At 38.7% G+C, this 17,635-nt stretch overlaps 1 protein-coding gene across 6 annotated transcripts in view; it reads left to right on the top strand.

Annotated features, from left to right (window-relative positions):
* Positions 1-816: 816 nt before the first annotated feature.
* Positions 817-17,635, top strand: part of LOC136833167 (copine-8-like) — a 31,990-nt gene continuing 15,171 nt past the window's right edge. For 3 of the 6 annotated variants that reach the window (XM_067094892.1, XM_067094890.1, XM_067094888.1), the window contains exons 1-7: positions 817-953; positions 5,658-5,750; positions 6,011-6,185; positions 6,652-6,768; positions 7,124-7,479; positions 8,111-8,418; positions 17,448-17,597. In XM_067094892.1, coding sequence (XP_066950993.1) covers positions 5,662-5,750; positions 6,011-6,185; positions 6,652-6,768; positions 7,124-7,479; positions 8,111-8,418; positions 17,448-17,597 — 1,195 coding nt within the window. In that variant the 5' untranslated portion in view covers positions 817-953; positions 5,658-5,661. Of the gene's footprint in view, positions 954-2,733; positions 2,876-5,657; positions 5,751-6,010; positions 6,186-6,651; positions 6,769-7,123; positions 7,480-8,110; positions 8,419-17,447; positions 17,598-17,635 lie in introns of those variants that run through there. The other 3 variants (XM_067094891.1, XM_067094889.1, XM_067094887.1) reach the window with 1 other exon arrangement.

Here is a 17,635-nt window from a genome sequence, read left to right as displayed (position 1 = left end):
AGATAAATGACGTTGTTTTGTTTTAGATTTAGCTGGATTTCTATAGTGAACAAACAAATATACAAACATTCTTACACACACACACCACAATGATAAATATATATATAATCTTATAAGATATTATTGACATACATATACAGATATATATTATATACATATATATGATATATAAACAAATATAGGTATAATATACATTAACATATACTGTAAATATACATCTGTTTATATATATATATATATATATATATATATATATATATATATATATATATATATATATATATATATATATATATATATATATATATATATTATATATATATATATATATATAAATAATATATATTATATATATACATAACATATACTGTAAATATATATATATATATATTTATATATATATATATATATATATATATATATATATATATATATATATATATATATATATATATATATATAGTGAGGAACATCGCAGCTGGTGGCAACGATTTAGTTATTAATTCATCATACATATTACTACAATACTGAGCACCAAATACAGTCTATCAAACCTGTTGAGTGATGACAGATCACAAATTACGTATGAAAACAAATGCGTTATTTATTTCGTTTGCTAATTCTGATGTTCAGTCGCAATGCATGATTTTCTATGGCGTATGAATATGATTCCGGCTTGTGCATAAAATGATCTTTCGTCATTACAATCCACATACCAAATATATCAGAAGAGCAAAGGCAGCCATTGCCAGTAAAGGTGGAAGTGAAAACAGCTTTAAGTCTCTTGTCTTGCGCTTATGAACGCTCTTCGCTCTTCTTATATAAAGGTGTGGTGACACAAGGCCGCATTTACTCACCGACTTCAACAACAACAACTTTACGTTGACGTGTTTCTTGCGTTGTCTCGACGTCTTGTTTTGTGAAATTACCCTTGATTTTTGTTGTGAAAACAGGTATGCGATATACAGAACTTGCTTTTATTGGTGTCAGTTAATGTCGTCCAGAAATTTTGTCGAGAAAGTGTGGTGTAAAATGAAGGGAAAAGTGGAACATGGAAAAAGAGGAAGTGTAGTCATGCCGCTCCGACTTCTAAGACTATTAATGTTTCCAAGGGCAAGGTCACGGGCTGGTTAAATGGGAGGGGCAGGTTAAGCTTAATCGTTACACCGTCTTAACTTCTAATCATTATGTTTCATATTCCCAATTTTGAATTTATAGTTAAAATAGGTCTTGGTATGGGCTGAACGACGTATGAAGGCAGACCCTGTAAATAGGCTAACGCACGATAGCAGTATCGGTGCATAAGGCTGAGGATATTTGAGTAGTCTAGCCTGTTGAGTGGAGGTATCTTTAAGCTGACTGTAAGCATATAGATGACACTATTCTATAATCGGCCTGCTGTGTTTTATATATTACAGCTTTAGGTTACTGGTAGGTTTGGAAAATCTAGGGTAATAGCCATTCTTTGATGTGCACTTCAGGCTTGGGTAATTCACTGGGATTTAGAGCTAAATTTTGGTGTAGGCCAGCAACTTTGGTTAGATTTGACACGCTTTTTCAATTGCACATCAGAAATCAGCAGCCTAACCCACCCTAGGGTGCCACATCCTACCAGCCTAACCAATCCTACCATGGGTTGCTGGGATCCAGATGCCCCTAGTATTCACTGTCATTGGAATTTGAAATGGCTCTGGAATTTGTGTCCTAATTTGCTGTAACTTAGATTTCATCTCACTTGAAGTCATATATATTAACCGCTAAGCTGATGAATGTGAAACTGGGCAAAGCCTAAGGATATTGACATAAAATAGGTATGGCAATCAGGCTAGATGACATCGATTTGATGCCAAGTACTTCATATGCCCTTAAGCATAATGTGTTTATATTTGCAGCTGCCTGTAATATGTCTTGAGTGTTTTACTATTATTTTTGCTGGTAACCAGTTGTACTTGTTTAATCCCCACCATTTCCCCTCCACCCATTGCCTGAAGGGATTCAGAGGGAAAAACCATATTATTTATATGGGGGAAAACGGGAAAGAGAAAGTGTTAGAAAAGTGTGCTCCATAAATAAAGAAACATACCCATACAAAGTGATAGACCTACCTCCTAATGTAACTTAACTGTATATAGGGTACCATGACCTCAACCTACTAAATCTTCAAGGATGCTGTGCCCTACCCGACTGGGAGTGGCGAAGGCCCCTACTCATACTTTGAGCTTGGGGAGTGAAAGTTGAGGTTCCTTCATACAAGCTTGGTTTTCCAGAACTAGAGACACTTCAGACTCCATAGTCTAAAAGCTAGTAAAAACATCAGGTAGACACCATATTGTTTCCATTTGCAGGGAGCATTTACCAGATTTTGGCACAGCTGGTAGAGGTTAGCATTATGATTTATATGCATAACTTTTTGATAAAAACAGTGGCACCTATTTTCATATATACGTAGGGTAGGCAATCATGCAGATGGGAGTTTATAAGTAAACTGCATAAATATACTTGACCAAAACACTGTATTATAGATTTTCTCAAGTCATCTTGGCTCAGGGTAGCGCAACATTATGGTGCAAAGAAAACTTGCATGAGTAGCTGTGTTTTAGCCATGTACTCTTTTAATCTTGTCAACCTAATTGTTTCTCTATCAGGGTATGATAAGTGGCATGAGTCAAATCGTTATCTGTGATTACGAGATTGTTTACTAGCTGATAGTCACTCGTGTTGTAATATCTGATAGGCACATCCATGAGCTGGTCTTCACTCAGACATTAGTGTTGTGCCGTTTAAGTTTTGGACTGGTGCAGATCTGATTTGGGTGTTAGCAAAAATTTGTCTGATAGTTTTGGATTAACTTTTGTTTGGAAGCCATGTTGTCGAGGTCAGTCATTACTGTGATGTTATATGAAAGTTACTGCTACTTATAAAAACCAGAATTTTATGGTCTTTGGATAATTTTGCATTTCAGTACATTCTGGGGTGCTGTAATATTATTGAGTAGTTAATTGCAAAATGGCTCTTTTTGATGATGATCAGTAAAAAGTGGAAGATGGAAAATGTAATGATATTCTTCAGCTATTGCCTGCATTTTGTGATTTCATGTGTGCAAGAGTACTTAACAATGCAGGATTTCATGTACTGTATCTGTGCATTTTGCAAAATTCACTAAGTGATAGTTTGTTCCAAAGTTTTTCCTCCATACTTACAGAGTCAGTGGTGTCATGTTTGTAATAAATACAGTGTTGTAGTATATTTTATAGTTGTGAACTTTTGTGAGCTAACTTTGTAAATTTGAGGTACTCAGAGCTGCGGTTTAGTGTCTTTGCATTTATTGCTTCATGGTGACCCTTGGATGCTTCCAAGGCTGTTATAGCATACAGGATGTTAACCATAGGTTTGGTAGGTTTCTGTAGCTGTCACTTTCCATATTGATACCAACTTCTCATGATAGTAAACCAGGTTTTCTTAGGTAGCTGTCACTCGTCATATTGATACCAACTTCTCATGGTAGTACAGTGAACCCCCCGTATTCGTGGGGGATGCGTACCCCCCCCATGAATAGCTAAAATCCACGAATACTTAAAACCCCTCTAAAAACACTTAGAGCTGCCCATTTTGATAGTTTAAACACAGAAAAACCCTGTAAACATGCATATACCTGAGTATTTAAATAGTTTTATCACAAAAAGTGTATTTATTCAGGAAAATTATATGAAAATACAGTAATTAGTGAATATTTCTCAGTGAAAAATACTGCGAATGGGCGAATTTTCCACGAATAATGGCTAGATATGAGTCCACGAATCATGAGAATGCGAATATGAGGGGTTTACTGTAAACCAGGTTTTCTTAGGTACTTCTGTGTAATAACAGTCAATCCCATAAATGGGGCTTTTTCTTAGCATACAGTTCTTTGGGTGGGTTGGAATCTCACTTTTTTCCATTCAGAGCTTTATTTTATAAAGATGTGCTTTTGTGTACCATTGGTACCTTTTATATTTCAATACTATAAATACTAATTATATTCTGCTTTGGTTGCTAAACTCCTCCCTTTCAATATTTCATCATTACTGTATTAATATTTTTCCAATTAGGATTATTATGGAAGGCCATTAGTAGCCTTGAAGGTCTTCTCCATTATGTGCAATCAGACAGTGCTGTTACTTATCACAAATTATGGAGTCAATTAGTTGAATATTTTGGCAACATCTTTTGCTGGCTTTTAAGGCTATTCTGAAATAATGGTTTGTCAATTGAGAAACTTTTTTACACTGGTTTTAAAATTTGAAATTTTTATTTGGCTTGATTGTCATATGTACAGTAATGAACAAGCAGTCTGATTTAGACTTTAATGTCTGTTAGAATCACATTAATAAGTTATGTGGTGTTGAATCTGAGATTGACCAGACATATTCATAAAAACTGTTTGAATCCGATAATCTTGACAGTATACTAATTTCTTTATTTGTAAATATTTTTATACATTCTCCAATGAAAACTAGGAAATTGAAAATAGAATGTGGAGTAAGCAGGATTGGAATTCCATGGTTATATCTACTGCATCACCAAAGTGTAGTGAATTGTTAATCAGGTATCATTCGTAATGTAAGCCATTTCCTTGATAATTGCATTTTTCAATAACAATTAAATAGTGCCCTTTCCTAATCACTAAAGGAAGTTCTTTTGAAAGTTGAGTTCTTAATACTGTACATGTATTTTTAAGTAATTTTTATGAAGGGCTCTATGTTCGTTATTAATTAAAAAAAAATTGCTTATGATGACCAGCATAGCACTGCCTGGGATCAAACCTAAATATCTAGAATATTAATAACCAAACACTTAAAAATTTCAGCTCTAAAGAGTTTGTCCTTATTTAGGATAGGTCAGATTAAAGAAGGTAAAGTATATAAGACAAAATACAAATATTTATTTTAAATTGGCTAATGTTTTTGACTGTAAGTAACTACAGTAATTAATTAAAGAATGTCTGTTAAAAAAAACCCTTTAAATATTGTAGGATTGCATTTCTATTCTAAATTTGAATTTGTGTAATATCCTGATCCAGTTTTAAGACAATGAGTGTAGTCTTGAAGGCTGCAACTTGAAAAAGTAAGCTTGTCATTTGCATAAAAGTGTAATTCAAACATATTACAGCACAGTATGTGGATATAGTGTATGTGATGAAATAGAATCACATGAAAATTGTTGGCAAATCCTTTAACTTAGATTCAAAATAACCATGCTCAAAGTAGGTCAGAGACTTCGTTAGCTACAAAAAAACTGTGATACTTGGTGAGTCAAACTATTTGAATGTTGTACTTTTGTGATTTTAATAAAAGCACTTTAAAGAGTGTGAGAATCAAACATGTAGCTTCTCTTACATATACCATCCATTCACACATCTGGCAGAAATATTCTATAGATTAAAAAGGATAAAACAAAAATGTTTGCAGCCTGAGATATTTTCATTTAGATCAATAGCCAAGACACACTGTGTGCAGTGTCCTTTTAAGGATGTCGAAGTGCAGCACTAACATTAACGACTTCCCTTTTCTCAATCATTTTATGTAATTTTAGATTTGCCACTATTATTATCTACTTTTAAGAGATTTTGCCGTGTTCTGTATTTCATAGTTATGATAATTACCTCTCCCTGGTCTTAGGAGAATGCAGGCTGGGATGCAACAAGGTGGAGCACCTCCAGGTCCTCCTTTAATGGCTCCGATGTCAAAAGTGGAGTTAACTGTTTCAGCTAAGTGGGTGTTTGTTTCATTGTAGAAAATCTCACTGACTTTAGCGTCAGTTTAGGTGACCTGAAGTTGCCAAATTGTAATATAATTCATAAATAGGATTTTATAGGAATGAGTACGAAGTAGAGAGTTATTTTTAAAAACTAGGGTAATTGCAGTGGAAATGCTACATGTAGTGAAAATATTTGCTTGTTTGTCCTGACAGATTATAGATAAGTACTTGAGAATACTGTAATTTTGGCTTTCACTATCCTCGTTTTTGACAGAAATCTCCGAGACCGTGATGCCTTGAGCAAGAGTGACCCTTTGTGTATTTTGTATTTGAAAGAGACAGGACACGATAGATTCTTTGAGATTGGACGGACTGAGATGATTAAAGACTCCCTTAATCCACAGTGGATAAGAAAATTTGAGATCGACTATCGCTTTGAGGAGCGACAGGTATGCATGTACTAAATAGTGTTATTTTTATTTGAAGTAAAATACTCATGTTATTTTGTGTTAATTTTTTTACTGCTTGGAATGTAGCCAGTTGTTGAACATACAGTAGAATTTTGTTGAACATACAGTAGAATTCATTAGCTTTGATGGTCTTATCTTGTCTGCTGATCATTTATAAGATGTTATGATAGTACATTTTGCTAAAATTGTTAACTAAAAAAGAAACCGTCATTCATGTATAAAAAAAACTGATCAGTTTTGTGAAGCATGTAGGTTATGACTTACCATGTACAGTAGTTCACATACCAAATATAGTTGCTGAACAAAGATCATTGTATTTCAAACAAATAATGAGGAATTCTTGCCTGTCTGATTTTTGTTTAATTACCCGGTACAGCATTTTATGATGTACTGTAGTAGGATCAGAAATGCTGTATTCAAATTTGTTTTACTGTTCCATTTTCAGCTCTTGCGTTTTAGCATTTATGACTGGGACACTAAAAGTACAAAACCTGAAGACCAAGATTCACTTGGTAGTGTGGAGTGTTCTTTAGGAGAAATTATGGGACATCAGGGATCACAGGTTTGTGTTTTTCATTTTCCTTTATTCTATATATTACATTTGGATATTTTTATTAAAAAGCTTGGTTGTGTTGTATCTAGTCATTGCTTTGTTCAGGTCATTTTCTATTCAAGGTGTAAAATTACAGACTTTTAGCATTACCTTTACTAGCATTATGGGTTTGTCACTTCAGAGTCATTGAGTGAGATCCAAACTTTGATTGACAGTAGCTTTAGGCTTTATAAGTTATTTGTTTAGATACATCAAAGAACTAAATCCAGATTGAATGTTGAATATCTTAATGTGTTCTTGTTTATTGGATAAGTTTAAAGCATAATTATCTTTTTCAAATTACCATGCAACATTTTGCCCACAGCTAAGTAAACCCATCTCAAGTGGTGGCACTCTGTTTATCCAAGGAGACGAGGTATCATCATCCAAAGAAGTTGTCACCATGAACCTTAAAGGAACTGACTTGGACAAGAAGGATTTCTTAGGAAAGAGTGACCCATTCCTTATATTTTATCGGTGCAATGATGCAAGTAACTATCTGCCAGTACACAAGACTGAGGTCATCAAGAAAACTCTTAACCCTGTGTGGAAACCCATTATAGTGCCTGCCAGAACATTGTGTGCTGGCGACCACAATCGCAGCATTAAAATTGAATGCTATGATTGGGATTCGGATGGTGGACATGACTTGATAGGTGAATGCTACACAAACCTGCAAAGGTAAAGTGCCCTAATACTAGTTTTGGCTATCATTTTGCTGCATGTTAATTTTATGCTCTATAGATTTGAATGAATGCTTTATTAAGTATTAGTTTGTAGCAGTACTGCATACATCTTATTATTGAGTTACTTAGTTCCTCTTTTACAGTGCAAGTCACTGTTTATCAGTGTAATGAAATGCCAAGAGAGTTTTTATGGGTTTCAAAGAGGTAATGGCTACAGCTTTCAGATTTCAAGTATGCCAAAGTTCATTTGGGTGTTGTGGCATAGAAATTTAATCATTAGAGGAAATGGACTGAAATTGGTAATTAGGTCTGATGGTAGTGGTGGAGTTTGGACAATATGTGGCTTGACTAAGGTTCCCAGTTATGTATAACCAATTTCCTTACAGTAAATTGAACATTTAATTTTACATTCACATGGCCACTTTTATCCAGACTCTCATTATCAAACAGTGTTTGTTTTTCCATACCTTGAGTTGGAAAGAATAGAAAACTTTATTTTGGTGTTAAATTAATTTATTTTATGTGCTTTTTCTGACGTTTATTCTGTTTGTTGTGTGATTCTTGATAAGCTGATATCCTGGGTAAAACAATCTCTATTTTCTATTAACAGAGTTCATATTTTGCAGGCTTCTGGAAGGCCCAGGAAATAGTAATTCATATGAGCTCATTAATCCTAAGAAGAAAGCCAAGAAGTCATCATATAAAGACTCTGGGAAATTAATACTTAACTCGATAACATCACATATTGAACCTTCTTTCCTTGACTACATACGTGGTGGAACACAGATTCATTTTACTGTTGCTGTTGATTTTACAGCTTCTAATGGAGATCCCAAACTACCAGGTTCTCTGCATTATTTCCAACCTGGGGTTGACAACCAATACTCCTTAGCTATCAAGGCTGTTGGAGAAATAATCCAAGACTATGATTCAGGTGAGAATTATGGCTAGTACAAGGTATGGTTGGGCCAGTTTACTTTGTTATTTAGTAATAACATTGACCAGTGGTCAGATAAATGTCTGTAAAAATGCTGTATGCAAATATAAACCATAGTTTTAGGTAATCTTGTGTTGCCACTTACTTGTTAAGGGCAAGGTTGGAATCAGTGATATATTAACTATCTTTTATTTTTCTTCTGTCAGTATGCTCAGTTTTGCTAGTTGGGTTGATGATAATGTGGTGTTTCCAGTCTTTCTCTTCTAAATTTAAGACCTTTCACAAATGAACTAGGTATACTATACTTTAAGTTTTAAGTTTTACTCTGCATTGCAAGTGGTTTTTCAGCCTAGATTCTGTAAAAGTACACATGCATTCATAGGATCTGGCAAACAGGTGGAATGGCCAAAAACAGAGGAGCAGCTGAAGTGCTTACAATATTTGGGTACTAAGGAGCTGTAGAGTACATGGGCAAACTCTTGGAGGCAGGGGTACAAGAATGCAGCCTTGCTACTGTATAGCACATATAAGGCATGTCTTGGAAGATGGAAACGTGAGCTATGGGGAAGAACCTCAAGTTATGGCATTGTCACCAAGCAGGGAGAAAAGGCAGATTGGGAGAATGAATTCAGACACCTCTGAAGTGTCAGGAGCAGTCAAAGGCGAAAACAGCAATTGTAAATCCCTGCTAGCCGTGGATGACAGATCTTCTAGTGGATGAGAATATGGGGTTAAGAGGTCACCTTTCAAGTAGACAAAGTTGAGACTTGGGTAGCCATGGTGAGCAGGCAAAGTTCCAAAGGGAACAGCACCAACTCACCTGATGAGGAGGAAGGGAGTTTCTTGCACAGGTGTCTGACCAAAGCAAAACTGTTATTCCTTACAAGAAAAAGGGGCTAAACTGAACATTAACAGCATAAATTCCCACACACAACTCTCTTAACACCCAGGTTGAACTAAAGAATAAAAAAAGGTGATTCACAAATATTGTAGTGACTTAAGTATTACAAAGCAAGGGCGCTGCTTTGCAGACAGTATCATGACCATAGCTGTTTGTTGTTGGCATTAGAGCAACTCATGATAAAAACAACAATCAGTATATTACAGAAATGGGAATGCACAGACAGTAATGATAAGTCATGTAACAGAGCTGTGGAAATGCTGTAAATCTTGGAGAGAAGGCATCAGAACTGAAGAGGATTAAGGAGAGCAGTTGTATGAGAAATGGTAGTTTCATATCAGTAACTTACCAAGTAATCACATAGCTAATGCACTACTTCGCACGGCAACTTTTTGGAAATTAGAGGTAGTGTTTCTTTTGTTTGTTTTCATGTAGGTGACAGCCCCACCCACTACTGGTGGAAACAAGAACAACCTTGCGGCCATTTTTCAACTTGCTTTTGCCGTGTGGTATGAACATTGCTCCAATTTGCAGTGGCTTTTTTTGATTTTCCTGTTGTTCATTTGTGTTTGGTGAAGTACAGTTGTTTTGTTCTGGCTGCGCTTATGCTAGACAGTGTGTAGGCAGTTTATTTTTTGCAGTTTTTACTAGTTTTCAGTGAAATATGTCTGACTAGTAATTCTAGTATTCGCTTCTGTAGCGAGTTAGACTGAATGTCTAGACTCACTAAAGTGTGTTACGATCCTCATACAATCTGTGCTCAGTGTAGTGGGCAAGAATGTAATGATATGGGCTGTAGAGTGTGTTCAACTTGGGAGACTAAGCAGTGGGAGGTACAGTATGTAAATCTCATTTATATAAGGTAGAGAGAGATAAAAAGAGAAAAGCAGCTTCTAGAGCTGGAAAATGCTCTCAGAGTTTAAAGACTACCCCAAAAGCTAGTATGGAGGTTAGCTCTTTTACTCTCCCTTCTACTGTTCCTGCTGTTTCTCCTTCCTGCCCTTCTACTGTACAATCTTCTCTTTCCTTGCCTGGTTCCCATGCTTCCGATCCTACTGCCATCACCAGTCTCAGATCTAGATTTGATAAGAAGCTTAATCTAGTTGTAAGAACTGTTGCTGATTTGGGGTCTTCTCTTAAAGTGATTTTGGAGAAAGTGCAAAGTGATAGTGCAGTGCAAGTGGAGGAGTGGGCTATCTGTCCCTTCAGTTCTCCAAGACCGAGGTCCCTGTCCTGCTCCCCCAAACCTGGGAGAAGACATACCAAAAGTCCAAGGGAGGCTAATGGGGTTTGCCCACAGGTAGTTGCCCCCCTCAGCCACAACTGTTGTCCACCCCCAGGTGTTGGCAGACAGCCACTGGAAAGGCTAGACCAAGGAGATACATCTGTTGTCCTCCAGATCTTCAGACGACTACGGTGTGGACAAGAAACGTCGCAAATGTTGTCTGGACTCTTCCCGGCCCCTTAAGCGCCCTTCTGAAGACCATGGTCAATGTCCAGACCCTCTGCTTGTCAAACAGTATAAGCAGGCTCCGAGCAGTTCCAGACCATCTTGTAGTTTCTCCTTGGACCCTTCTTTTCCTGCACCTGTCCATCAGCGCCCACCTGTGTCTCCCTGGGACAGTCCGGAGAGCCACTCACCTGAGCGCCTGGCATCCATTCCTGAATGCCCACATCTGGCTCTCAACCGCCCAGCACACACCCTCAAGTGCCTGGCGGCCCCACCTGAACGCCTAGTGCCCGCTCCCAGGCACCCAGTGCCCGCTCCCAACGCCCATCGACTTTTTCGTTCTCACCTAGGTCTTGGTCTCCTACGCCTTCTCCCATTAGACCTCCAGCGCTGTCTCCTTCACCTTTGGACCCTGACGAACTTGCTGTGATTCCAGGTAAACAACAATTGGCCCAGATTATGGACTTCCTTAAGAGAGCTCCTTCTGCTCCTAAACCTGCTCAGGATGACCACCTGTTCCTGTTTCCTTGGGAGAAGAAATTGACCCAGAACCTGCTTCTCCTTCAGCATATACTGCACTGCTGCAGTATTTGATGGCGAGTTTTCCTTCCTTTTTCGCCCCAGCTGCTGCTCCTTCGCCTGCATCGACATTCTTAATGAGGAATCAGCCGGATGACAGGACACACCTCCCCAAAATGGTCCTTTCATCCTCCTCTAATAAGTCTTTAAGGAGACAGGAGACTGGCTCTCCGCCAAAAGAGAGCAGAGTAAAGCGTCTTTTGCTTTTCCTTCTTCTCGTCTGGTTTGCAGGAGGTACTTGTCCTATGTGACTGTGAAGGCTCCCTCTTTGGGAGTAGATGTCTCTTCCCGAGGGGATTTCTTCGGTCTTATTGACTTGTCTCATCAATCTGTTTTCTTGTTAGCCAAAATCATGTTTACATCCACAGAATTGGATCTGGTTAAGGACATATTCAAAGTACTTGAAGTCTCAGTTTCCTTGATTGGGTTGTGGGTGCAATGGCCAAGAAAATTGAGGACCATCAAGATCTCGCTTCAGATATCGCCTCTCACTGGCTTGGGGTTCTGTCCTGTGCGGACAAGGCTGTTAGAGATGTTTCTGTAGAGCTCTCTGCCCTCGTTACTTTTGGGGTGCTGAAGAAACAAGAGCTCTTGGGTGCTCCTTTGCTTCTAAGGGGGTTACCCAGACCCAAAAGTCCGCATTGCTGTTCTTGCCCCTGGACAAGAATCATCTCTTCCCTCAGGACGCTGTGAAAGAGATAGAATCGTACTTACAGAAGAAAACTCAAGACTTGCTGACATAGTCATCTAGGCATCCCAAGGACTCTTCTCCTTTTCAAGCTAGGACCACCTCTCCCCTCCAGCAACAGCTTTTTCATGGAGGGAGATCTCGGACACCATTCAGGTCCCGCTCAAATGTCCGCTTTTCATCCAGAGCCATCAAGAAGAAAAATTCCAAGAGGATATCCAGCTGTCTTCAAACAGTCTGGGAGTTTCTAGCCCTATCATCTTGTTTGGCTCAACAATGAATGAACTTATTGGGGACTCTGGCCTCCATAGAAATGTTTGTCAGACTGGGCAGGTTACATATCAAAGTTGTTTTATCTGAAGGCCAACTGGAACAGAAAGACACAGCCAAATAGTCATGTTTTTCCTATCACCTCAAAGATAAAACCAGACCTGCAGTGGTGGCTGTCAGAAGAAAGGCTGTTGGATGGGAAGTCCCTTCATCCTTGGAACCCCGACCTAGACTTCTATTCCGACACCTCAGATGTAGGTTGGGGAGCCTTGCTAAACAATCAAGAGGTCTTGGGGACATGGACACCAGATCAACAGGACTTACATATCAATGTAAGAGAGCTGAAGGTAGTTCAGCTTGGCCTTGAGAATTTTACGCAACTAGTCCACAACAAAACAGCCATGGTGCACGCAGATGATACCACGGTCTTAGCTTACATCCGCAAACAAGGCAGCACCCATTCCTTCTCTCTCTATCAAGCTACAAGAGAATTACTGCTGTGGGCAGACCAAATCGAGTTATTCTCATCACTCGCTTTATCCAGGGAAAGTTGAATGTGGTGGCGGACAAGCTGAGCCATCAAAAAAACAGGTCCTTCCCACCTGGATCCCCTGGTATTTCTAGGCCTGTGGAAGTTGTGGGGCAAGCCAATGGTAGACCTGTTTGCCACCTCCAGGAACCATCATCTTCCTCTGTTTTGCTTGCCAGCCCTGGATCCTCTGGCATGGGCCACTGACGCCATGCTACAGGATTGGTTGAATCTGGACCTATAAGCCTTCCCACCCCTCAGGGAAGTATTGAACAAGTTCGAGACGCGCCACGATGCGACCCTGACCCTCATAGCCCCGTTTTGGCCTCTGAGACAGTGGTTCCCAGACTTCCTACATCTGTTGGTGGACTGCCCAAGTCTGCTTCCCCAAAAAGTATCGCTACTCAAATAACCTCACTTCAGAAGACACCACCAAGGGTAGTCTGCCCTTGCCCAGAGAGGCTTCAGCTGTCTGTAAGCTTTTCAGAGTGAAAGGTTTTTCAAAGGAAGCTTCAGAGGCTATTGCAAAGTGCAGGAGGAAGTCTTTTAGCCTCGTCTATCAGGCCAAGTGGTCAGTCTTCCGTCAGTGGTGCCACAGCTGCAATATCTCATCTTCTGAGACCACTTTAACGTAAACTGTGGATTTTCTCCTTTTTCTGAGGAATACCAAGAAAAGCATTAAAGGCTATTGGGCAATGCTTAGCTCCATTTTCAAGCATAGAGGCCTGGATCTCTTGTCGAACTCTGACATTAAAGACCTGGTAAAGTCACTTGATACAAGGAAACAGAAAAGGGACAACACTTTGGTCTCATGGAATTTGGATGTGGTCCTTAAATGGCTGATGGGCCCATCTTTTGAGCCCCTTTACTCTGCTTTTCTTCGAAATCTGACGCTCAAAACTTTCTTCATATTTGCCTTAGCTATGGCTAAGCGCATCAGCGAAATACAAGCTATTTATGACAATGGCTAAGTGCATCAGCGAAATACAAGCTATTGACAAAATAATGGGCTTTCCTCAAGGGAATGCCATTTGCTCCTTCACCTTAGGCTTTCTGGCCAAGAACAAGGACCCATCCAAGCCCTGGCCTCGTTCATTCACTGTGAAGAACTTGATGGAAATTCTTGGTCAGGAGGAGGAAGAGAGAGTACTGTCTGGTCAGAGCACTGAGATACTACCTGAATATCATTTCTCGCTATAATGTGGTTCGGATTCCACAATAAGCTGTAGGTCCCATTGCTAAGTAACCAATTGGTTCTAAGCCACGTAAAATAAGTCTAATCCTTCGGGCCAGCCCTAGGAGAGCTGTTAATCAGCTCAGTGGTCTGGTAAAACTAAGGTATACTTAACTTTTTTTTTAACAGAAAAGATCAGGGGCCCACCAGCAATCTTTGGTGTTCAGTAAGGAACCCATCTCATCCTCTATCAAAGAATGCTTTGTCATTCTTCTTAAGAGATGTAATTAGAGAAGCACATTCCTAGATCCAGGAGGACATTTTACCAAACTTTAAAGTGAGAGCGCACAATATCAGAGCAATTTCTACTTCCTTGGCTTTTAGACATAACACGTCCTTGACCTCCATTATCCAGTCTACCTAACCTTACCTTACCTTCCAGACCTTACAGTTTGTTTGGGTTGCCCCAGGTCCCTCAGTGTGAGGCACCTCTGATGTCTACTGGAGATGCAGGTCCGTTTTTGCTTCTCACTACTTGAGGGATGTAGAAACAGTGTTTAATGATTGCAGTACCTTGGGTCTGTTATCAGTGGCTGGCATGTTATTGGGTGAAGAGTCATTGGAATCACTCTTTTTCTCATACTGTCTTTTCGTCTTGGTGTAGGGTTTCGAGTTTTGGGGAGCCTGGGGTTAATGTTGGTACTGTGCCCAGGGCAAGGGCACCTTATTGTATGCTTTGTCAGCCATCAGACATATTCTCCACTACAAAGCTCCTACTTAAGTAGAGACACTCCACGACTCAACAGCCACACCACTACGGGATAAGATGAGCACCAACCAGAGGCAGTACAGTATTCACCTGCACCAGCTCTCATACCAGGTAAGGAAACAACAAGCATTGCATACAGGCTGGCAGATTTTTCTGTTTCAAACTCATTATCATGCTTTAATGTTTTGGAGTAGGCTGTGTCCATGTATCCCACCTCCATTCAGTGTGGGATTCAGCTCTGTAATTACTTGGTAAGTTACTTATATGAAAATGACATTTTCATAAGAAAATTAAGTTTTATATATACTTACCATCTACCAAGTAATTACAGAATCAGAGCCCGCCCTCCTCCCCTCTTATGGACACGAGGGCACAAACAAATTGAATAGTGGCTGCCATGATTTTCCTGTTTCCCCCAGTAGTGGGCAAGGTTGTCACCTATGTGAAAACAAACAAAAGGAGCACTACCCCTAATTTAAGAAAAGTTGCAGTGCGAGGTAGATACGTTAGCTATGTAATTACTTGGTTAGTACTGTATATATAAAACTTAATTTTATTATGAAAATGTCATCTTCCTGTTGAAATGAGAGAGTTGGCCAAGAATATGCAGTGCATTTTTCTCTCCTTGAACGTTTGTTTTGTGAGCTTGGATGTGTTCTACATAGTGTAAGGGTATTTTGTGGGTTGTACTAGTAAGCAGTGATGTGTGTTAATTCTGAAATTTATGTAAGAATTTCAGGTATTTTGTACACTTTGAGTTTGTTGTTGGTTTTTTTTTTTTTTTTGGAGACTCGCAATAATTATTTATAATCTGATAAGAAGTAACAAGGACAGCTGAGCACATGAATGTCGCTGAGGTTATCAGGGTGTTAGGCATAGAGACTTTCCTAGGCTTGGATATGATTGAGAGAGGAATGGGCATCAAATTGGGTAAGAAGGGACATGGTCAAGAACAGACTAAAAAGGAGAAAGGTCATTGTGATAAGATTGTGAACAAGGACTAGATATTGCAGCTTACAGAAGTGATTACTATTGGGGTGGACAAATGAGTTGCCATCTGAATACTATTGGAGAAAGGAATCTTCACTCATCACTTTGAGACACTTGTTTCATTTTGCATCATGTAAGCATTTATGGGAACACAACACCCAGATTAGAGGAGGGTGCAAGCAGGGTGTACCCTCCTTGGACCAATGCTCAGTTATCAGTTCCCACATTTTCTGTTGAATTTAGCCTATTATTTGATAGTTGTATTTATGTAAGTTGAGGTGGCATATTGTGTAAGCCAGGCTGAGCAGAATGAGATGAGAAGGTGACACATACGTAGGATCCAACTAAGGTTAGACAGGCCCAAAAGATGCACAGAATATTGCAGAAAAAAATTGATCATCCAGGATCATCCTCAAGTTACTGCTGACAGGATAAAAGAAGTGTAGTTTTCTTATCTGGGTGGTATGTGGTAGTCACTTTAAGAAATGCAGCATGGCTGACTTTGACAAGATGAGTACAATAGAGGATACAAGTTCAAAAGTTTCTCAGGGTCACTGAAGGACTTTCATGGTTTTTTATGTAATGGGAAATGACAGTTACTGAGATGGTAGTTTATACAGTACATTTTTTACTTTATTTTCACTGATCATCCAGGGTGACCTGTCAAACAAAGTGAAGGCCACATCCTCCCTGGTATGAGAAGGCACAAACATTGCCAGAATGATATCACTGAACTTTTATGGTGATTATTTAGTAAATACAACAATCAAGTAGATAATGTTGATCAAATTGAGTCAGTGGTGCTCACTTCTTAACTCAGGATATATCAAGAGATTGTAGATAAAGAGCCATAAGCTGTAGAGGTTCAGTGCTGTATAAACAAAGACAGGTTGGTTAGTTTTATGGATGCTTACAGATTGGCAACTTGTTTTTCTGAGGAATTTATTCCTCCTTAGTCCCTCTGGTTAAATTTTAAAGGTACGGAGGTCTCACTAAGTTATTTTCCTCATTTGTTTACTTTGATATGAGTACTTAGTCACAACTCTGTTAATCTTGGTTACTGGAAATGAAGTCATAGTGCAATAAGAGAGTAGTATTTATGGTCTATAAACATTTTCGTAAATCATTTATATTCCCTGTGTGGCATACCCAAAGGTCTTTGCAGTATCCTTTTGCTGTCAGCTGTATTGTACTTTTGATGTTTTCTTTGATCTGTTCTTACTTAGCTGTCCAACTTCTTTAACTGTACCTTGCTGATTTTTTCTTCAGATTTAAAAGCAAATCCTTTGAGCAAACATGGTGATTCCCTTTTAACAAATTTATGTCATGTTTTGCATCAAATGTAGGGCACAGGACATACAAAGTTCAGCTAGAACTCTATAGTTGGTCATCTTGAAAAAATCGTGTCCTTCATGCAAACTTGGTCCTTCATATATTTTTAGGGTGAATTACCAAAATGAATTCTTCCCTTGTTCATGCAGTGTACAAGATAGAAGTAAAAATTGTAACAATTACTTTCTTTAATTGTCAAAATTTTTAACATTAGCACTTTAGCCAGTAATCCAGTTGCATGACTGATATACCTATTATGTCATTCTTGCAAAACCATGTGCTACAAATAAATGTTTGACTTATTTTTTATCTCTTGAAAATTAACAACATCCTCTGTTTTGTAGATAAAATGTTTCCAGCCCTGGGTTTTGGTGGAAGGTTACCTCCTGATTGGAAAGTGAGTCATGAATTCTTCCTGAATGGTAACCCTGATAATCCATACTGTCAGGGTGTTGCGGGAATTCTACAGGCATATTACAATGCATTGCAAACTTGTGCGTATAAAGTTATGACTTGTTTGGGTTTGAAATAT

Source organism: Macrobrachium rosenbergii, chromosome 51, assembly GCF_040412425.1.
Source record: "Macrobrachium rosenbergii isolate ZJJX-2024 chromosome 51, ASM4041242v1, whole genome shotgun sequence".
In the NCBI taxonomy this organism is placed as follows: Eukaryota; Metazoa; Arthropoda; class Malacostraca; order Decapoda; family Palaemonidae; genus Macrobrachium; species Macrobrachium rosenbergii.
This window is presented reverse-complemented; position numbering and strand designations above follow the sequence as displayed.